This window comes from Hemitrygon akajei, chromosome 5, assembly GCF_048418815.1.
Source record: "Hemitrygon akajei chromosome 5, sHemAka1.3, whole genome shotgun sequence".
In the NCBI taxonomy this organism is placed as follows: Eukaryota; Metazoa; Chordata; class Chondrichthyes; order Myliobatiformes; family Dasyatidae; genus Hemitrygon; species Hemitrygon akajei.
In genome coordinates this window covers 129231684-129250587 of record NC_133128.1, presented here as the reverse complement: position 1 = coordinate 129250587, position 18904 = coordinate 129231684, and the positions used below count along the sequence as shown (strand labels likewise).

Genomic DNA, 18904 nt, shown 5'->3' with positions numbered 1-18904 from the left:
CATTTTGCATTTCCCCCTCCCCCCACTACTTTCAAATCTCTTAGTATCTCTCCTTTCAGTTAGTCCTGATGAAGGGTCTCAGCCCGAAACGTCAACAGTGCTTCTCCCTATAGATGCTGCCTGGCCTGCTGTGTTCCACCAGCATTTTGTGTGTGTTGACTGTACTACAGTAGTGACTGGTAATAGTGCATGGACCCAGAAATAGCACGATTTTGTCAATCCAGATTTCTCATGATATGCCAAATACAGAAGTGTCACATTCCTTTTCAACAACTATAATGCACTTTGAGCAAAGTCTAAGAGAACGGTGGGTTAGCAAGAGATGAGGTGATCTATGTAATGAATTAAAAGGCACAGAGGACCAAATGCTTATAATAAGTAATTCATTTCTTAAATTAAGCTTGAAATCCCTCAGCTGCCTCTCTTGATACTGAGCACCTCCCTAGAAACTTCCACTGATGAGAAGTGATAAAAAAGTAGGGGGGGGGGGGAAGAGGAGGAAAAACTATAAGGTGATAGGTGAAACCAACCACTTATACATTGTAATTCTTCGTCCCCTCCCTCTACTTTCTTACTCTGACTTCTCATCTTTTTTTCTCCAGTCCATATGGAGAGTCTCAGCCCAAAACTTCGAATGTTTACTCTTTTCCATAGATGCTGCCTGGCCTGCTGAGTTCCTCTAGAACTGTGTGTGTGTTGCTTGGATTTCCAACATCTGCGGATTTTCTCCTGTGAAAGGTTCTCAAAAATCCTAATACGTTTTAAAAATATATAAAGGGAAGGAAGGTAAAAAAGGTACATATTCATTCCATTAGAAATCAAGATTAGAAACCCATGCATGAAAGCTGAAGATTTATACAGAAATTCTAAATGAATAATTGTCTTCATATGAAAGTCACCTGCAGATGAAGAATATTAAGTACAGAAATGATGAAGAAGCAGAGACAGCATATTTAGAAGCAGATTAAATCTAAGGATCAACATAAAGGAGCACAAAACTATCAATATTTTTTATCTTAACAGTAGAGGCACACTTAAGAAGATTGCTGTATAAGATTTGATGCGGTTGGTATTTCCCTTGGGGACTGCCACCTTTACTCCCTTTGCTATTCAGCGCATTTTCAGCTTCCAAGTCTGTGCACTGCAAATGGAATTCAGTCAGGCACAGGGATGCATGAACTGACACTCCACTGCTGAACTTAGCATTAAACAGAGTGGCAGTTCTTGCTTTTCTGAGCTACGAGGACAGCAACACTCTGAATTCCTCAGCTTTGGGCCAACAACATTGTTCATTTGAATCAGATTGTTGAACTTCATAAAAAGGAGAATTTGAGTTTTTCTTGTTTGATTGTTCTTTATTTACAAAAAATTGATACACTTAATTAAAATTTATATCCATATAGTTTCTTTATTTAAATCTTTTAAACTTCTAAACTTTGAATATCATAGTCATTTAAAAACTCAGAAGTATGCATTTATGGACATTGTGGTGTGTCCTTAATACTCAAAATTAAACAAGTTTATATTGAAGCAGATTTGATTTATCTTCCAAAAAATGTACAATACCTCTTCATAATGGTAACCATCTTCAGGTTCTTCTGTAACAGTCACCTCTAAAGTATGGGTGAAGTTAAGCAATATATGCAATATTATTTCAACAGGACATAAAAATCTTCTGAAAAGTTAACTGAATGTTTAAAATCCAGAGAAGCATCTTTGGCAACTGTAACAGATCTATTCTATTACCTTGCTTATTACGATTGGACATCGTAAAAAGTTCAAACCTAATTAAAAGGAAAATTAACTTCAACATAATAGATGATTAAGTGTGCTGATGGTATCAACAGTGTTATAAAAGACTTACTCACTTTACCTACAAGAGCTGCTTATTCCCCAAGATATTATAGTAGTTAGCATGAATAAAATACATCACTACACAGAACCAATAACTTTTGGTAAGATGGATGAGAGATTTGTTGTAGCATTTGTTACTTGCTATTGCTACAGGCAGCAAGCATAAAGGAAACATAATGGGCCAAATCGAGCTGATTAGCAGCTAGCAGCTCAATAGGGAACCACCAGCTGTCAACTGCTAGTAACACAGATCACCTTCAACTTCTGTGAATGTTCATCCAAAGTCCAAAAGGAGCTGGAGGTCAAATGGCAATGCAACTGGCCTCCTATTCTGCAGCTGAACTCAGCATTAAGACAGCTGCAGAGTAGTGGCAATCACAGAAGTTTAGATGCAAAGTGCTAGCATTTCAAATTGTTTTTATTTTCTAAGAGAAAATTAATGTTTTTAATTCCCCTATTAAATTTACCTTAAATTTACACAATTCTAAAGCCTGTGACAGCAGTGAATTGTCACTGTGTCATGCAGCAGGACACAAATTATATCTCCCGAGGCCTTTTTACCCCTTGGAACCCACTCTCTTGAATATCTGTCACATCTAAGCACAATCCCAATAAGGTCTTGAAAGCTGAAGCAGTCAGTGTAAGATTTAAAATTCAGTATCAGGTTTATTATAACTGACATACGTCGTGAAAGTGTTATTTTGTGGCAGCAGTACAGTGCAAACATAAAAACGTTATTATGAATTATAATAATGCAGAAAAATGTAAGAGAGCAAAATAGTGAAGTACCATTCATGAACCATTCAGAAATCCAATGGTGGAAGGGAAGAAACTGTTGTTAACACATTGAGTGTACATCTTCAAGCTCCTACACTCTACCTCCTTCTTGACCGTAATAGAAGAAGAGGGCATGGCCTCGATGGTGGGAGTCCTTTTTCACAGATGACAGCCATGTGGGAGCAAATTTATATGACTTACCTGCATCCTCAGAGCAGGTTGCTTGTCTTTCAATGTTGTATCTTCGTTAAAATAAGGTCAGCTTATATAAAGTGAATTAGCTTTGAGCAATGTAAAATCCTATTCATTTTTGGTTTTAAGTTTACCTTCTCAATATGCTTCATAACAAAGCCTGATAGTATTTGCCTTGTTACTTAACTCCATGCAGGATTAGTTGGTCGCCAAATAACAATCAAGAGTTTTCCTTCTTTATTCCAAAGATGCCATATACAGTATGTTGCATATGAATTAAAATTGTTAACAGGATCATTCAGTTCAACCAGTTCTTCTTGATCCTTAGCCTTTCTTTAGGTTCTTCTGTTTCTAGTTTTCCCAGAATCATGTTCTATTCATTTATTCCCTTCAATTTTGCAAACCTTGATGAAGTTCATCCCTCAGCCTTCTATTTTTCAGCTGGGAATAAAGCCAGTTTATCTAATCTCTCTTTATAACTGCAGCATTCCTCTCAAAGCAAAAATAAGTAAAAATGTTGATCAAAGGAAAGCATTTTGACCAGTTGCTCACCTGTGAAGTGCTCTGGGACATTCAAACATTAAGAGGCATCTGGACAGTGATAATGCATACATCTGAAAGCACTTCAAGGACTGCACATCATTGTGGACTTCAAGAGGAAACACAACAGTACAGCTAAGATTGCCACTTTGCTCCTGGATGAGCTAAAAGTTTTTCTTACACTTGATTCGAGGTTGTTAGGACTGAACCCCTAGGAGAGCTGCCAACAAGACCTGCATGTTGCTCATCTGCAAGGCTGAGGTACGTAGAACATTCCAACATGTCAACAGCTGCAAGGCAGCAGGGCCAGACAACATCCCAGGGTGCATTCTCAAAGTGTGTGCTGAACAGCTGGCTGGTTTGTTTACAGACATTTTTAATCTCTCCCTCTCCCAGTGTATAGTGCCCTCCTGCTTCAAATTCATCATTGTCCCTGTACCTAAGACAGCCAAGGTAGCATGCCTGAATGACTGGCACCCTGTTACACTCACCTCAATTATAAGCAAATGCTTTGAAAGGTTGGTTAAAGACTACATCTGCAGAATGCTACCACCCCACTGGACCCCCTACAATTCGACTACCAACAGAACCGGTCTACCAATGACACCATAGCCACTGAACTACACACCATCCTCACTCACCTGGAGAAGAGGGATGCATAAGTTAGGAAACTGTTCCTGGACTCCAGTTTAGCATTCAACAAAATAATTCCCTCCAGACTTGACAGGAAGCTGGATCCTAGACTTCCTATCAGATATCTGACAGATGGTAAGAATGGGCACCCTCACCTCTGCCCCTCTGACCCTCAACACATGTGACCCCCAGGGTTGTGTTCTGAGTCCCTTTCTCCACTCCTCTTACACCCATAACTGTACTGCCACACACAGCTCCAATCTGCTGATCATATTCACAGATGACACAATTTTGATTGGCCTTATTTCTAGCGGTAATAAGACAGCCCTAGAGAGGAGAGGTTGACACCCTGACACAGTGGTGCCAGGATAACGACCTCTCCCTCAATGTTAAAAAAACAGAAGAGCTGACTGTGGATTACAGGAAGAACGGAGACAGGCTCAGCCTGATCAACATCAATGGGTCTGCAGCTGAGAGGGTGAATAGTTTCAAGTTCCTCGGTATAGACATCGCCGATGATCTCACCTGGACTGTTCGCACCAGCTTTCTGGCAAAAAATGCACAACAACTGAGGAAGTTTGGCATAGGCCCCAAAATCCTCAAGACCTTCCACAGGGTCACCATTGAGAGCATAATGACTGGCTGTATCATTGCCCGGTACGGGAACCGCACTAACCTTGATCGCTGTGCACTGTAGAGAGTGGTACAAACAGCCCAGTACATTTGTGAATGTGAATTTCCCTCCATTGAAGTCATTTATAGCAGCAGGTGCAGAAAGAAGGGCTGGAAGATCATCAGGGACTCCAGTCACCCCAACCATAAAATGTTTTACGTACACAACGCTGGAAGAACTCTGCAGGTCAGGCAGCATCCGTGAGAAAAGAAATCCATGGTTACTCTTTTCTCATGGATGCTGCCTGACCTGCTGAGTTCTTCCAGCGTTGTGTACGTATTCTTTGATCCACAACATCTGCAGTTGTATTTTTCTGCATAAAATGTTTTAGCTGCTTCCGTCTGGCAAACTCTACTGCAGCATTAAAGCCAGGACCAACAGGCTATGGGACAGCTTCTTTCTACAAGCTATTAGACTTTTAAAATCACATGTCTGTACATTGCCATGGAGTCATAATGCAAAGATTTTTACTCCCTCGTGTTATGGGATGGATGTAAGATTTAAATAAATTCTAATTTTTTTCTCATTCATTGACTACAGCTCAGCATTCAACACTATCATTCCCTCGAAACTAATAACTAATCTCCAAGACCTAAGTTCATACTTTCCTGTGCAACTGGATCCTTGATTTCCTCACTTGCTGACCCCAGTCAACACTGATTGGCAAGAATACTGCCCCCAAAATCACCATCAGCACAGGTCCACTACAAGTCACCATCAACACAGGTCCACTGTGTGCTCAGTCCCCTGCTCGACTTGCTTTATACCTGTGATTCTGAGGCCAAGTACAAGTCCAATGCCATATTTAAGTTTACTGATGAAATCACTGTTGTTAGCCAAAATTAAGGTGGTGGTGGATCAGCATATAGAAGGGAGATTGAAAATCTGATTGAATGGTGCTATAACAACAAACTCTCAGTCAACGTCTGCAAAAGTAAACAGTTGATTATTGACTGCAAAAGAAAGAAGCCAGAGGTCCATGAAACAGTCCTCAGAAGGAGATAAGATATGGAGATGGTCAGTAACTTTAAATTCCTTGGCACTGCCATATCTGTCCTAGAGCCAGCACACAAGTACCATTACAAAAAAAGCATGACAGCACCTCTGCTTTCTTAGAAGTTTGCACAGATTCAATATGTCCTCTAAAACTTTCACAAACTTTATAGATGCTTGGTGGTGATTATCCTGACTGGTTGCATCACAGCCTATTATGGACACACCAATCCCCAGTAACGAAAAACTACAAGAAGTGGTAAATACAGCCCAGTCCATCACAGGCAAAGCCCTCCCCATCATTGAACACATATACAAGGAGTGCTGCCACAAGAAAGCAGCATCAATCATCAAGGACATCCATTATCCAGGTCATGCTGTCTTCCTGTTACCACCATCTGGCATAAAGTAGAGGAGCCTTAGGTCCCATACCACCAGGTTCAGTAACAGATATTACCCTAGAATTTTCATGGTTCCGAACCTGTGTGGATAACTTCATTCATCTCAACACTGAACTGAACTCCACAACCCATAGACTTACTTTCATTATATTATCAGTATTATTTATTTACATTTTTTAATTTATTGTTGTCATAATCTGACCTCTTTTGCATATTTGATGTTTGTCAGTCTTTTATACAGTTTTTCCCTAAATTCTATTGTATTTCTTTTCCCCACAAGAAAATTAACCTCAAGGCTATATATGGTGACAAATGTGTACTTTAATAAATTTACTTTGAACTTTGAATCATATGCAGAAAAGGCATTCTCATTTAAATTATAGGATCAGTCAGAGTAAGAATGCTATAGACATACACAGGAATTTTAGCTCACTAAGACTGCATCAGTTCTTACTTTCTACTCGCCCCTGCCTCCTTGCCGAAGCCTCTTAAGCCACAGGCTCAAACTTCTACACTGGCCAACTCATACAATAGCTGATCCAAAATTACCTCTTCTCGTCAAAGCCTCAAACCAAAGCTTCAGTTTCCCACTCTCACAAAGGCCATTCTGCTCAAAACTCACTTCTTTTTATTGGCCTGAGTGGAATTCACCCATGAGATTTGCTTTTTTCAATGGTTCCAGCTGTCATGCAGACCTCACTCTAAAGTAGAACTCACATTCAATGAGACTTGCTCTTCTCTATTGGTTTCTGATTTCACACAGATCTTGCTCTCACTACTCCAAAGTACATCTGAACTTTGCTAGCATTCTCACCTTTTCCCAAAAGATCTTGCGAGTTCTTGGCAAAATTATTAGAACTTAAGAGGGATGCCGCCTTCTCAAGAAATGCCTTTAGCATTAAAATGAATTGGCATAAAAGCTCTTCAACCTTATTGGTCTAACAAAACGGCAAGAATGGATCAGAAACCATGTTGTTGAATGAAGTCAAGGTCACTTGCAACAACAGCAACGTCTCAGCTCAAACAAAGAGCTGATCACTTCACTGTTCTTGATAGTCTAGGCTCTCACTATTGTGTGCAGTAGATGATTTTGTTAGTGCTAGCAAATTCATGCTATAAATTATAGTTGGATCTTCACTGCTCTTTTCCATCAATTATCTGTTCTTTAGGATGACAAAAATGTCAATTTCACTATTTTGGTGCTTGAGTGGTTATTTACCATCCTTTGCTAAAAGTTTGCAAATCCAAACATGTGTTATGATTAATTAGATTTTGGATCTGCTTATTATTTTTACCAAAGCATTCTACAGGAGTTAGGTTTCCCAAGTCTTGTTTTGCAAACACCCCTTTCCAGAAGTAGGAGAATCAGTTATCTCTCTCTATAACACAGGCATGGACTTTTCTGGGGTAGAAGTAAAAATTCTTAACTCACATCTGCAGCCTCCAGATTTGGAGCATTTACCCTAATGTTCACTATATCTAAACTAAACAATTTTTTTTTTACTTACTTTACACAAGATATCACTGAGACACCAGACTTGTACATTCCTGACTGCTTTCCTCTGAGATTAGATTCATCTTTATAGTGAAGCTTGGGTGCCCTGCTGTGCTTGTACCATCCAATAGTTCTCTATTTAGCTTGTCTTTGAATGTGCTAACCAGTATAATCCACAACACTGAGAGCCAACATCTAACAATAACTTAATGACAACATATAATAGTGACTTAATCTTGCTATTTGATGCCAAGTATAATTGTAAGCAACATAAAAGCTGTTTAACTTCCCTCTTGGTGTATGTTAAGTTGTCTATGTTTCCCTGCTACATATAAGAGTATCAAGCATGAAAGCTTTATGCACCAGCATTTTACCCTTGATATTATGCTTGGAATTAATCCAATCTCATTAGTTATTCTGTCAAACAGAAGTATTTTTTCTGATGAAGTTTAGTAATCACTGTAGAACTTAGATAGCAGAATATCAACACAAGAAATTCTGCAGACGCTGGAAATCCAGCGCAACACAGATAAAATACTGGAGGAACTCAGCAGGTCAGGCAGCTTCCATGGAAATGAATAAATATTCGACATTTCGGGCTGAGACCTCTCTTCTACTTCTTTAGATAGCTGAATTTTTGGCCATTTCCATCAGGTTCATCTTACAAGTGATTAATGGATCTTTTGACATAATTCCCTTTATCCTGAGCAAATGCCTGACAAGTTCCTGAAAGGTGATCCAGAGTTTCATGTCATAGATCTGCGTTATGAGTTACAGGGGCCATATCATTATCAGTGAATGACAGCTCCCTGATAAACACTTTCATATTTAGCTGGTGCTTTCAGCTGCAATAAGCTATAGAGTTTCCCATTTGTTTTAGTCAGCTCTGTCATCTTTAAACGTGCTGCTCAGATGGACAGCTCAGCGTAATTACATGGGAAATAAGCTACAGAATAAAGAACCAAAAAGGGGCATGTTTATTTGAAGCAACAATAGCAAAATACACTCTCTTTGATAACCTATAGTATATCAATATTATGCTTAACCTAACATGCCATACTTCAGAAGAAGATCTGCAAAAATAACTCATTGGACTTCTGACTTTATCCCAATTTAAACATCTTTAGAGTATTTTGTTTATTAACTCACTAGTTATCACAATGTGGCACAGCAAATCAAGAGGTCACAAGGCAACTGGCTCACCAGAACAAGTAAAAATTCAAACTTCCTTTAAATAAGATACCATCAGACTTGAAGATATATTGCTTTTCCATTATCCTGCTAGATCTAAACACTATAACTCCCCAACTAACAGTGCAATGGGAGAGACTTCACTACAAAACCTGTAAGGGTTCAAGGCAGCAGCTCATCATCAATTTAAAATAGCTGTGAATGATCAATAAATGGTGATCTTACTACCAATGCCATATACTGCGACTGGATTAAATAATATGTATCCTTTCTGGACTAAGCCCCTTAAGCTATGCCAACATTTCTGGTACATACTTTATTAATATCTTTTCACAGCACTCTACCAAATTAATAAATTACAACTTTGGTAGACCAAATGCCGATTAGTCGCTGGGAGCTTTGACCTGTGACCAATCGGGAGAACGCAAACTTGAGAGGATGGGATTTTACTCAATGTCGCTTACCGAGTATTAAGGGCAGCCACTTGCAGCAGTTGTGTTGAGGCCTTGACCAGCAACCAATCGGCATTTGGGAGTGATTAGCAAGAACAAATTAAAGTAACGCAAGGGCAATCGGAGGGGCCATCATCGGATTGGACAGAATTAGAGTGGACATTTTGAGGCCTTAGCTCTTCGAGGCTTCAACAAGAAGAGGCTTCACTCAAACAAAATATTAAAAAAAGCTGCACGTAGAAGTCCACCCCTCCACCCACCTCACTGCTTCTTTGTATTTGTTTAGTTAGGGCAGTGTAGAGATGCCAAGCAGGATAGTGCGATGCTCCATTTGCGGGGTGTGGGAAGGCAGGGAGAACTCCAGAGTCTCTGATGATTACTCCTGCAAGAAGTACATCCAGCTTCAGCTTCTAACACTCTATATTCAGGAGTTGGAGCTGGAACTAGATGAACTCTGGATCATTCGGGAGGCTGGGGGGGGGGGGGGGGGGGGTGATAAATAGGGCATATGTTGAGATAGATACACCCAAGGTGCAGGACACAGTCAGGAAGTAGAAAGGGGTTAAAGGGCCAGTGCAGAGTACCCCTGTGGCCAGCCCCCTCAACAACACCTATATCACTTTGAATACTATTGTGGGGGAATGACCTAACAGAGGAAAGTCGCAATGGTTGGGTCTCTGGCACTGAGTCTGGCTCTGTAACTCAGAAGGAAAGCGGGGAGAAGAGCAAGCTGTGGTGATAGGGGATTTGTTAGTTTGGGGAACAGAAAGGAGGTTCTGTGGATGAGAACAAGATTCCTGGATGGTATGTTGCCAGGGTCTGGGACATCTAGGATCGAGTCTTCAGCATTCTTAAGTAGGAAGGTGAACAGCCAGAGATCATGGTCCATGTAGGTAACAATGACATGGGTAGGATGAGTGATGAGGTTCTTCAAAGTGAGTTCAGGGAGTTACATGCCAAGTCAAAGGGCAGCACCTCCAGGATTGTGATCGCAGGATTGTTACCTGTGCCATGTGCTAGTGAGGCCGGAAATAGGAAGATCATACAATTTAACACATGGCTAAGGAGGAAGAGCATAAGGTGTTTGGTTGATTGGACTGTCTTCCAGGAAAGATAGGACCTGAACTGGAAGAGGACTAATATACTGGCTGGAAGATTTGCAAATGCTGCTCGGTGGGGTTTAAACTAGATTTGCAGGGTGATGGGAGCCAGAGTGCCAGACCAGCTAGTGGAGAAATTGTGGTGGAGAAGTAGTGGTAAGACCTCAGACAAAGTCAGGAACCAAAAGGTTGAGCATGGTGCAACTAGTGTCCTGATCCACATATATTTCAATGCAAGAAGTATCATAGGAAAGGAGGATGAGCTCAGGGCATGGATTAACACCCGCGATATTGTGTTATTGTGTTAAAGCTTTTAGTGAGACTTGCTTGCACAAGGGGCAAGACTGGCAGCTCAGTATCCGGGGTTCCATTGTTTTCAATGTGAGAGTGGGAGGGATTTCTTGAGGAAGGGTGGCATTACTAGATAGGGAAAATGTCATGGCAGTGCTCCATTAGGACAGATTGGAGAACCTGTCTAGTGAGGCTTTATGGATGGAACAGGGTGAAAAAAGGTATGACCACGTTAATGGAGCTATATTAATGACCACCCAACAATTCATGGGATTTAGATAAATAAATTTATAGTGCAATCTCAAACTGTTGCAAGAAACATACGGTTGTTATAGTAGGTAATTTTAACTTTCCACATATTGATTGGAACTCCCACACTGTAAAAGGACTAGATGGGATAGAGTTTGTCAAACGCGTTCAAGAAAGTTTCCTTAATCAGTATGTAGAAGTCCCAACAAGAGTGTGATATACTGGATCTGTTATCAGGAAATGAAACAGGGCATTGGGACAGGCTGTTTTCTGACAAGGGTGTACTTGGTAGGTGGGAGGCCTTCAAAAGCAAAACTTTGAGAGTACAAAGCTTGTATGTGCCTGTCAGAATAAAAAGTAAAGATAACAAGTACAGGAAACCTTGGTTGTCAAGAGATATTGAGGCCCTGGTTAAGAGAAAAAAGGAGGTACGTAGCAGATAGAAGCAGACAGGAACAAATTAGATACTTAAGGAGTATAATAAATGCAAGAGAAACTCTTAAGCAAGAAGTCAGGAGAGCTAAAAAAGACATGAAGTTGCTCTAGCAGACAAGCTGAAGGAGAATTCTAAAGTATTTCACAGATATGTTAAGAGCAAAAGGATTGCAAGGGACAAAATTGGCCCTCTGGAAGATCAGAATGGTAATCCTTGTGAGGAGTCATAACAGATGGGGGAGATTTTAAATGAAATGTTTGCATCTGTATTTACTCAGGAGATGGACACAGAGTCTATAGAAATAATGCAAAATCACATCAACTTTATGGATCCTGTTCTCTAAACCAACATCAGCTAAATATTATGAATGTCTTAGACATTTATTACCTGTATGTGCAATTAATATGTAAGTTGTTATGCATGTGCGCTTTCATCCAATTTTTGACTACCATGGGTTTGGCAAGATTTTTTGTATTAACATTCAAACTACTATTGTAATATAAATGTTTTTCAAGCTAGAGTTATTATGGACATGGAATCAGAATGTCCAGTACATGGAATCAGAATGTCTTACTATGATCCCCATTTGGCTTTGATCCATTTTCTTCACATTTCACTGAAAAAGTAACAAGAAATCTCTTTGTTACCCTATTTAATAATGATCATTAACTTTTCATCATACCCCCATTTCTGACACTTTCACAACTAGGTACTCAAAGATGTGGGAGAAAAAAAAGCTTAAATTATGAAGAGCTATGGAATGTATTGTAATGTACCTTGAAAAGATGTAGGTAGCTTGATAGATAGAAAAATAGGGGTGTTTAAAAATTATCACTGAAAAATATGAAGTGTTGCATATTTGTAGGAAGAGGATGCATAAAACAAAGAGCACAGGTTTAAAAAGGTTGTAAAACCAAATAGATGCAAGTGTCTCTGGTCTGAACAAACCTTCACGATTGTGTCTTATCCATTATAAACCATCATCTCTTGGTCTCTACCCAATCACAATTCTCTTTTGTTCTTTACACCACTCCCTTTTCATATGACATTAACCAGGCTCAATCCTTACTCTTTGAGTATAGGAGATCAACTGGTGACCTCAGTCAGCCATTCAGGATAGAAATAAAAAATATGATGAAATCTTTGGAATTCTCTACACATAAAGGTTGTGAGATTAATTTGTTAAGTTCATCTAAGAAATAGATCAATAGATCAATAGCATATTATTGAATGAATGGATATAGGATTAGTGCAATAAATGGTGTTGAAATAGAAGATCGTCCATGTTGTTATTGAAAAGTGAGGCAAGTGTGGGACACAAATGACTTACTATTACTTCAACATATTCTTAAAATATGCCTGATTTCTATTTTTTTCCAGTTGAAACAATTGATTACCAACCTGAAATATTACCTACTTTTTTTTCTCCAATTATGTTTTCAAACCTGCTGACTATTTAGAGCAGTTTCTGTTTGTTACTTCAGATTTCCAGTTATCTAGTTTACTACTTATGGAGATCTTGGTGCATATGTACATAGTCTGCTGAAAGTAGCTAAACAGGTTGAAAAGGTATTTCAAAAGCATACAATATCTTAGATTGCACAAATACAGGCATGAAGTACAAGAACAAAGAAGTTAATGCATAAAAACAATGGTTTGGCCACACTTGACATATTGCAACCAGCTCTGGGCACCACGCACTAGTAACAATTGGCTTTGGTAAGGGGGAAGAATACATTTACAAAAAAATTCCATGGATGATGGACATGATTTATGCGACAGACTGGAGAAGCTTGAGTTATTCTCGAAAAGAGGAGACTGCAAGAAGATCTATTAGAAGTTTTTGAAACCATGTAGGGACTGGCCACAACAGATGGGGAGAAAATATTTCGTTTGGTGAAGAAGTTGACAAATAGGAGATACAGTTTGAAGATGAACGGCAGAAAAAAATCAGAGGTGACATAAGGGGAAGTGATTCTAGACATCAAGAAGTTTTATGTGTGGAATGCTCTGCTAGAGTAGTAATGAAAGTAAATTCAGTTGAAGCTGTCAAGAAAAATCTGGATAAGAATATGAAAATAAAGAATTTACAGAGTAATGAATGGGACAAGGCAGGATGTGGGACTAGCTGCATCACACTAACATTGAGCCTGTGTTGACTTGACAGGCTGAATAGCCTTTTTTCATGCTTCACTACACTGAATCTTTGATTCAGAATTTTGCTCTCAGGATTTTTCTTTTAGATTAGAGCTTCTTGGGAGACTATCCTTTAATGTATGGAACCGGGGGATTCTAGAGGTTTTGTAGTTCTGCAGAATCATAGAAATGTCCAGCACGGAAACCGATCCTTTGACTCTACTTGTCGATGCTAACTGAGATGCCTCCCTCACTCTCCACTTTCCTCCCTCCATGATTCCCTTGTCCATTTATCCTTCTTGTTCCTGGCACTTATCCCTGTGAGCAGCAAAAATGCTGCACAAACCCATTCACCTCCAGTCAGGGCCCCAAACAGTCCTTCCTGGTGAGGCAACACTTCACCCCTATATCTGTTGGGATTGTCAACTGTACCCAGTGCTCCCTGTGCTGCCTCCGTAGACTGGGAGATCACTTTCTCCAGCACCTACACTCCAACTGCAAAAAGTGGAATTTCCAGTGGCCAATCATTTAAATTCCTATCCCCATTCCTGTTCCAACATTTTGGTCCCTGGCCTCCTCTTCTGCGACAATGATGTCTCTCTCAGGTTGGAGGAGTAACACCTCATATTCCACCTAGGTAGCCTCCAACTTGATGGTATGAACATCAGTTTACCCAACTACTGGTAATGTTTTCCCTTTTGCCCTTCCATCTTCTTCAATTGCCCCTCTCTGGCTTCTCACCTATCACCTCTGCCTGGTGCCCATCCTCCTTCCCTTTCTCCCATTGTGGATCTTGGGTAGGAGGTAGTAACAGGAGGTGGGGGGGGTGAGGGGACTATGAGGTTGATGGCTTGGACAAGAGATCCCCTGAGTTAATAAGGTCGGTGATGGTGTGGGAAACAATGGCCTGGTGCTCCTTAGTGGGGTCCTGTTCAAGGGGTAAGTAAGGGAAGATGTCTGACAATTGTTGCCTGGCTTCAGCAAGGTACAGGTGAGTCCGCCAGACCACTTCAGCAACCCCCCCCCTTATCTACGGGTTAGATGGTGAGGTTAGGATTAGTGTGCAGAGACATTTTTCTCCAGTCCTGATGAAGGGTCTTGTCTCAAAACTTTAACTCCTTACTCCTTTCCATAGATGCTGCCTAGCATGCTGAGTTCCTCCTGGCTGTCTAGGTAGACCCATTGTTTCTGCATGTTCCTGCCCTAACAAACTTATATCTGCATACCTCAACTCAGTTTTATCCCCACTGATTCAGTCCCTTCCTATCAACAGCTGTGACACTTTACACTCTCTAAATCTTTACAATGATTTCAAGCTCCCTGGCCCTGATGATCTTATTTTCACTATGAATGCTCAGTCCCTATTTTCCTCCATTCCCCCACCAGGAAGGCCTCAAAGCTCTCCATTTCTTTCTGGACATGAGACGCAACCAATTCCCCTCCACTACCACTCTCCTTTGTCAGGCGGAGCTGGTCCTCACTCTCAATAATTTTTCCTTCAGCTCCTCCCACTTCCTTTAAACAAAAGGTGTAGCCATGGCCACTCGCATGGGTCCCAGCTCTGCCTGCCTTTTCATCGGCAAAGTGGAACAGTCTATGTTCCAAACCTACACTGTTAACAGTCCCCAACTTTTCCTACACTACAGTGACAACTGCATCGGTGCTGCTACCTGCATCCATGTTGAACTCATCAACTTTGCTTCCAACTTCCACCCTGCCCTCAAATTTACCTGGTTCATTTCTGACACTTCCCTCCCCTTTCTTGATCTCTCTGTCTCTATCTCTGGAGACAATTTATCTACTGATATCTTTTATAAATCCAATGAATCTTACAGCTTCATGGACTATACCTCTTCCCACCCAGTGTAAAAATGCCATCCCCTTCTTTCAATTCCTCCATCACCACAACATCTGCTCTCAAGATGAGGTTTTTCATTCCAGAACTAAGAAGATGTGCCCCTTCTTCGAAGAAAGGGACTTCCCTTCCTCCACCATCAATGCTGCCCTCACCCGTATCCCTTCTATTTTGTGCACGTCCACCTTTCCCCATCAGCCAGCCATTCTACCAGGGATAGGGTTCCTTTTTTTTCACCTACCACCCCATTAGCCTTTGCATCCAGTACATAATTCTCTGTAACTTCCACCATCTCTAATGGGATCCCACCACTTTCTGCTTTCCACAGGGGTCACTGCTTACATGACTCCCTTGTTCATTCATCCCTCCCCACTTATCTCCCTCTAGGCATTTTCCTTGCAAGTGGAATAAGTGCTACATCTGCCCCTACACCTCCTCTGTCACTACCATTCAGGGCCCCAAACAGTCCTTCCAGATGTGGTGGCACTTCACCTGTGAGTCTGTTGGGGTTATCTACTGTATCAGGTGCTCCTGGTGTGGCCTCCTGTATATCAGTGAGACCTGACATAGACTGAGAGACCACTTCGCTGAGCACCTGAACTCTGTCCAACCAGAAAAAGCAGAATCTCTCAATGGCTACCCATTTTTTCTTCCCATTCCGACATGTCAGTCTATGGCCTCCTCCACTGCTGCGATGAGGCCACACTCATGTTGGTGAAGCAACACCTTATGTTCTGTCTGGGTAGCCTCCAACCTGATGGCATAAACATCGATTTAATCAAACTTCTGGCAATGTCCCCCCCCCCATCCCATTATACCCCATTCCCATTTCCCTCTCTCACATTATCTTACCTGCCCATCACCTCTCTTTGGTGCTCCTTGCCCTTCCCTTTCTTCCATGGTCTTGTCTTCTCCTATCAGGTTCATCCTTCTCCTGTCCTTTACCTCTCACTAATTGACCTCCCAGCTCTTAACTTCAACTCTCCCCCTCTCCCATTTTCATCTATTACCTACTACCTCATATTTCTTCCTGCCCTGCCCCATCCTTCTTACTCTGACTTCTCATCTTTTTTCTCTAGCCCTAATGAAGGGTGTCGGCCCGAAATGTTGACTGTTCACTCTTTTCCATAGATGCTCCTTGGCCTGCTGAGTTCCTTCAGCATGTTATGTTGCTTAGATTTCCACTATCTGCAGATTTTCTCTTGTTTGTGATGCAATCACTCCATTTTTGTTTGATTTACAGAATTTTACATAATTACACAATTTCAGGCAGTCATCCCTTTCATAAATCAAAGAGTTGCTGCATTTTCCTTAATGTTTATCATGGCCAAAAAAATCATATTCTAATCAACCTGTACATAGATGGAGTTGTTATCGATTATGTGGACTGTCCCACAAATGTTAACATCTATGTCAATAAAGCACTTGATCCATTTTCATCAATGTCAGCCTTATTATATTCTTTCACAATCTCAATAACCTCTATTAACCTTCTCGTTCAATGTTTGAACAAAGATGTCATCCCTCTGTAGTTCAAATGATTCCTTTTGTCCTTTTACTCCCTTGCCTCTTTCTTCATTATGCATATGTGTGGATCAAAACTCCATACATCATTCAAATCTAAACTAAGCTTCATTGCCGATGCACACACAAAGCATGTTCAGTGAACAAGGTTGATATCCAAGTCCATCCCACATTCATGTCTTTTGGACTACTTCACTTCACAGCAGGCTTTGGACTGAATACATACAAAATTACTTCAGATGCATGCACTGGTGCAACAATCTCAGATTTTGTGTATTCATTTTTCTACTTCTTTCTACAAAGATGGCTTTGTAAAATACTCCATTATTTCATTGGCACAAAGTTTACATTATGTCACCCCGCAATGAGTTTAAATTTATCACCGCAGGTCCTAGTTTCCAATCATTCATTCTCGTTTGCCAAAGCACCTCCGAGCATCTTTACAAAATGCCGTTCCCCGTGGTTAATTTGTAGCCGGTAATTTGAAAGTTGCTGAGGGTATGGGTTTTAAGGATGCCAGATTTTCAGTTGGCACATTAGTCAGGAACGACTGCCTTGACAACGAGTGCCCGTGCACTGGCACCACGCAAATACCAAAATTCTCCTTCCAAACTTACGAGCGAGCACCCACTGCCAGCACGAAATGAATGAGCTGAATGAAAAGAGCCTGCAACTCTGGGTGATTACCGGTATCGTGATGTTGTGGCGGTGGGGTGGGGTGGGGAGGGCGGATTTTGAGAACATTTGCAATGATACTTTCTTGGGGAGTAGCCGTGCAGCATTGACCATGAATGCCCGAGATGGTCTCACCGACCCGCCTCGGACGGACCGTTCCAAACGGATCGGCATTCCAAACGCCCCCCCACCCCACCCCACCCCACTCCCGGCCACTGGAAAGGCTCCAGCGCTCGAGCGGCTCTCGGAGATCCTAGTCCGAGTTCCGAGCTCTGAGCCCGATCTCGGGGTTGGGGAGATGCGTTTATTATCTTTCAAAAAGTATATAAAAGTAAAGTTTTTTACGTGTCTTCGCCGCGCGCGTCTTTAAACAACAATAACAACAACAACAGACAAAGGTTTGCGTCCGAAAGGATACGCTGCAGGTAGTAGGCACTGTCCTCCTGCGCCACCGCCATCGCCGTGTTTGTGCCGGTTGCCTGTGTACCGTTGCTATTGACTCCGCGGCCGCCCTCACCGGTTCTCTCGCGAGAGCTCAGCACCCCGATGGGCGTCCTGTCACCATAGAAACCGTGTTCCGCTCGTAAGGCGAGAGAGGGAGTGAGAGAGGATCATTAAAAGGAAAACACGGCGGCGGTTTATTTATTGCTGTGACATAAGTCACTTCAAAAAAGTTGCTCAGAGTAGAAATATAGATGTGTTAGACTCGCAGTCTTGAAGAAAGCGGACGATTTATAGTGCATATGATTATTTATTTGTTTTAAAATGTCACGTCAGATCGGACTCGGGCCGTCGCTTTAAATGTGCAAGAGAGAAGGAAAATGACTTTGATACAGGAGGGAATACTAAAACCTTGAGCACTGAAGCGGGCTGCCAGTGGCACGCAGAGCGTGGATTAAGGCGTCCCATGCCCCCCAGCCGCCAGGATGCAGTCGTAGACCACCGAGGTAAGCGATGCCAGCTGCTGGTGCTGGCGGTCTGACCCTGTCCCCTTCATCCTGTCGGCCCGTCCATTCAGGTGGGTGGCGCTGGGCCGGAGGCCCTGGTTCACGGGTCGGAAAGATCCAATTGCTAGTCTTTCTGGGTCCTCCTCGTGTGTCAGGCGGGCCTGTGCCTTGTTTACATTCGACAGACTGGAAGCGGTTGCTCCCACCCACTTTCCACCATACGATTTCTATTCGCTCTGCCTGTGGAGGAAAACAGAAGAGAATATAATCTCATTTTAAAGTCAGCCACTGAAATAATTTAAAAATAAACTATAGGAAAGACACAGACATGATCTGTGGCGAAAGAAATAATTCATCTTCCGGCTTGAATGTCTTTTATCGTCTCTGAAAGGATTCTGATGAAAAGTCAAGTTAACTTTTCCTCTTTCCATGGGTGCTGCCTTACCTGTTGAGTGATTTCCGCATTCTGTGTTTATTTTTGATATCCACC

The 18904-nt window shown here is 41.5% G+C and overlaps 2 protein-coding genes across 3 annotated transcripts in view; one reads left to right on the top strand and one right to left on the bottom strand.

Annotated features, from left to right (window-relative positions):
• The window catches only part of spag16 (sperm associated antigen 16), a 773550-nt gene extending 755385 nt beyond the window's left edge, over positions 1 to 18165 (bottom strand). For both annotated transcript variants that reach the window (XM_073046458.1, XM_073046459.1), the window contains exons 1-2: positions 17886 to 18165; positions 1567 to 1613 (exon numbers count right to left, since the gene is read on the bottom strand). In XM_073046458.1, coding sequence (XP_072902559.1) covers positions 1567 to 1613; positions 17886 to 17925 — 87 coding nt within the window. In that variant the 5' untranslated portion in view covers positions 17926 to 18165. The remainder of the gene's footprint in view (positions 1 to 1566; positions 1614 to 17885) is intronic.
• A 113-nt stretch (positions 18166 to 18278) lies between these two features.
• Positions 18279 to 18904, top strand: part of ikzf2 (IKAROS family zinc finger 2) — a 161130-nt gene continuing 160504 nt past the window's right edge. Inside the window, exon 1 of the mRNA XM_073046463.1 lies at positions 18279 to 18414. The gene's annotated coding sequence lies outside the window, so the exon portion shown is untranslated. The remainder of the gene's footprint in view (positions 18415 to 18904) is intronic.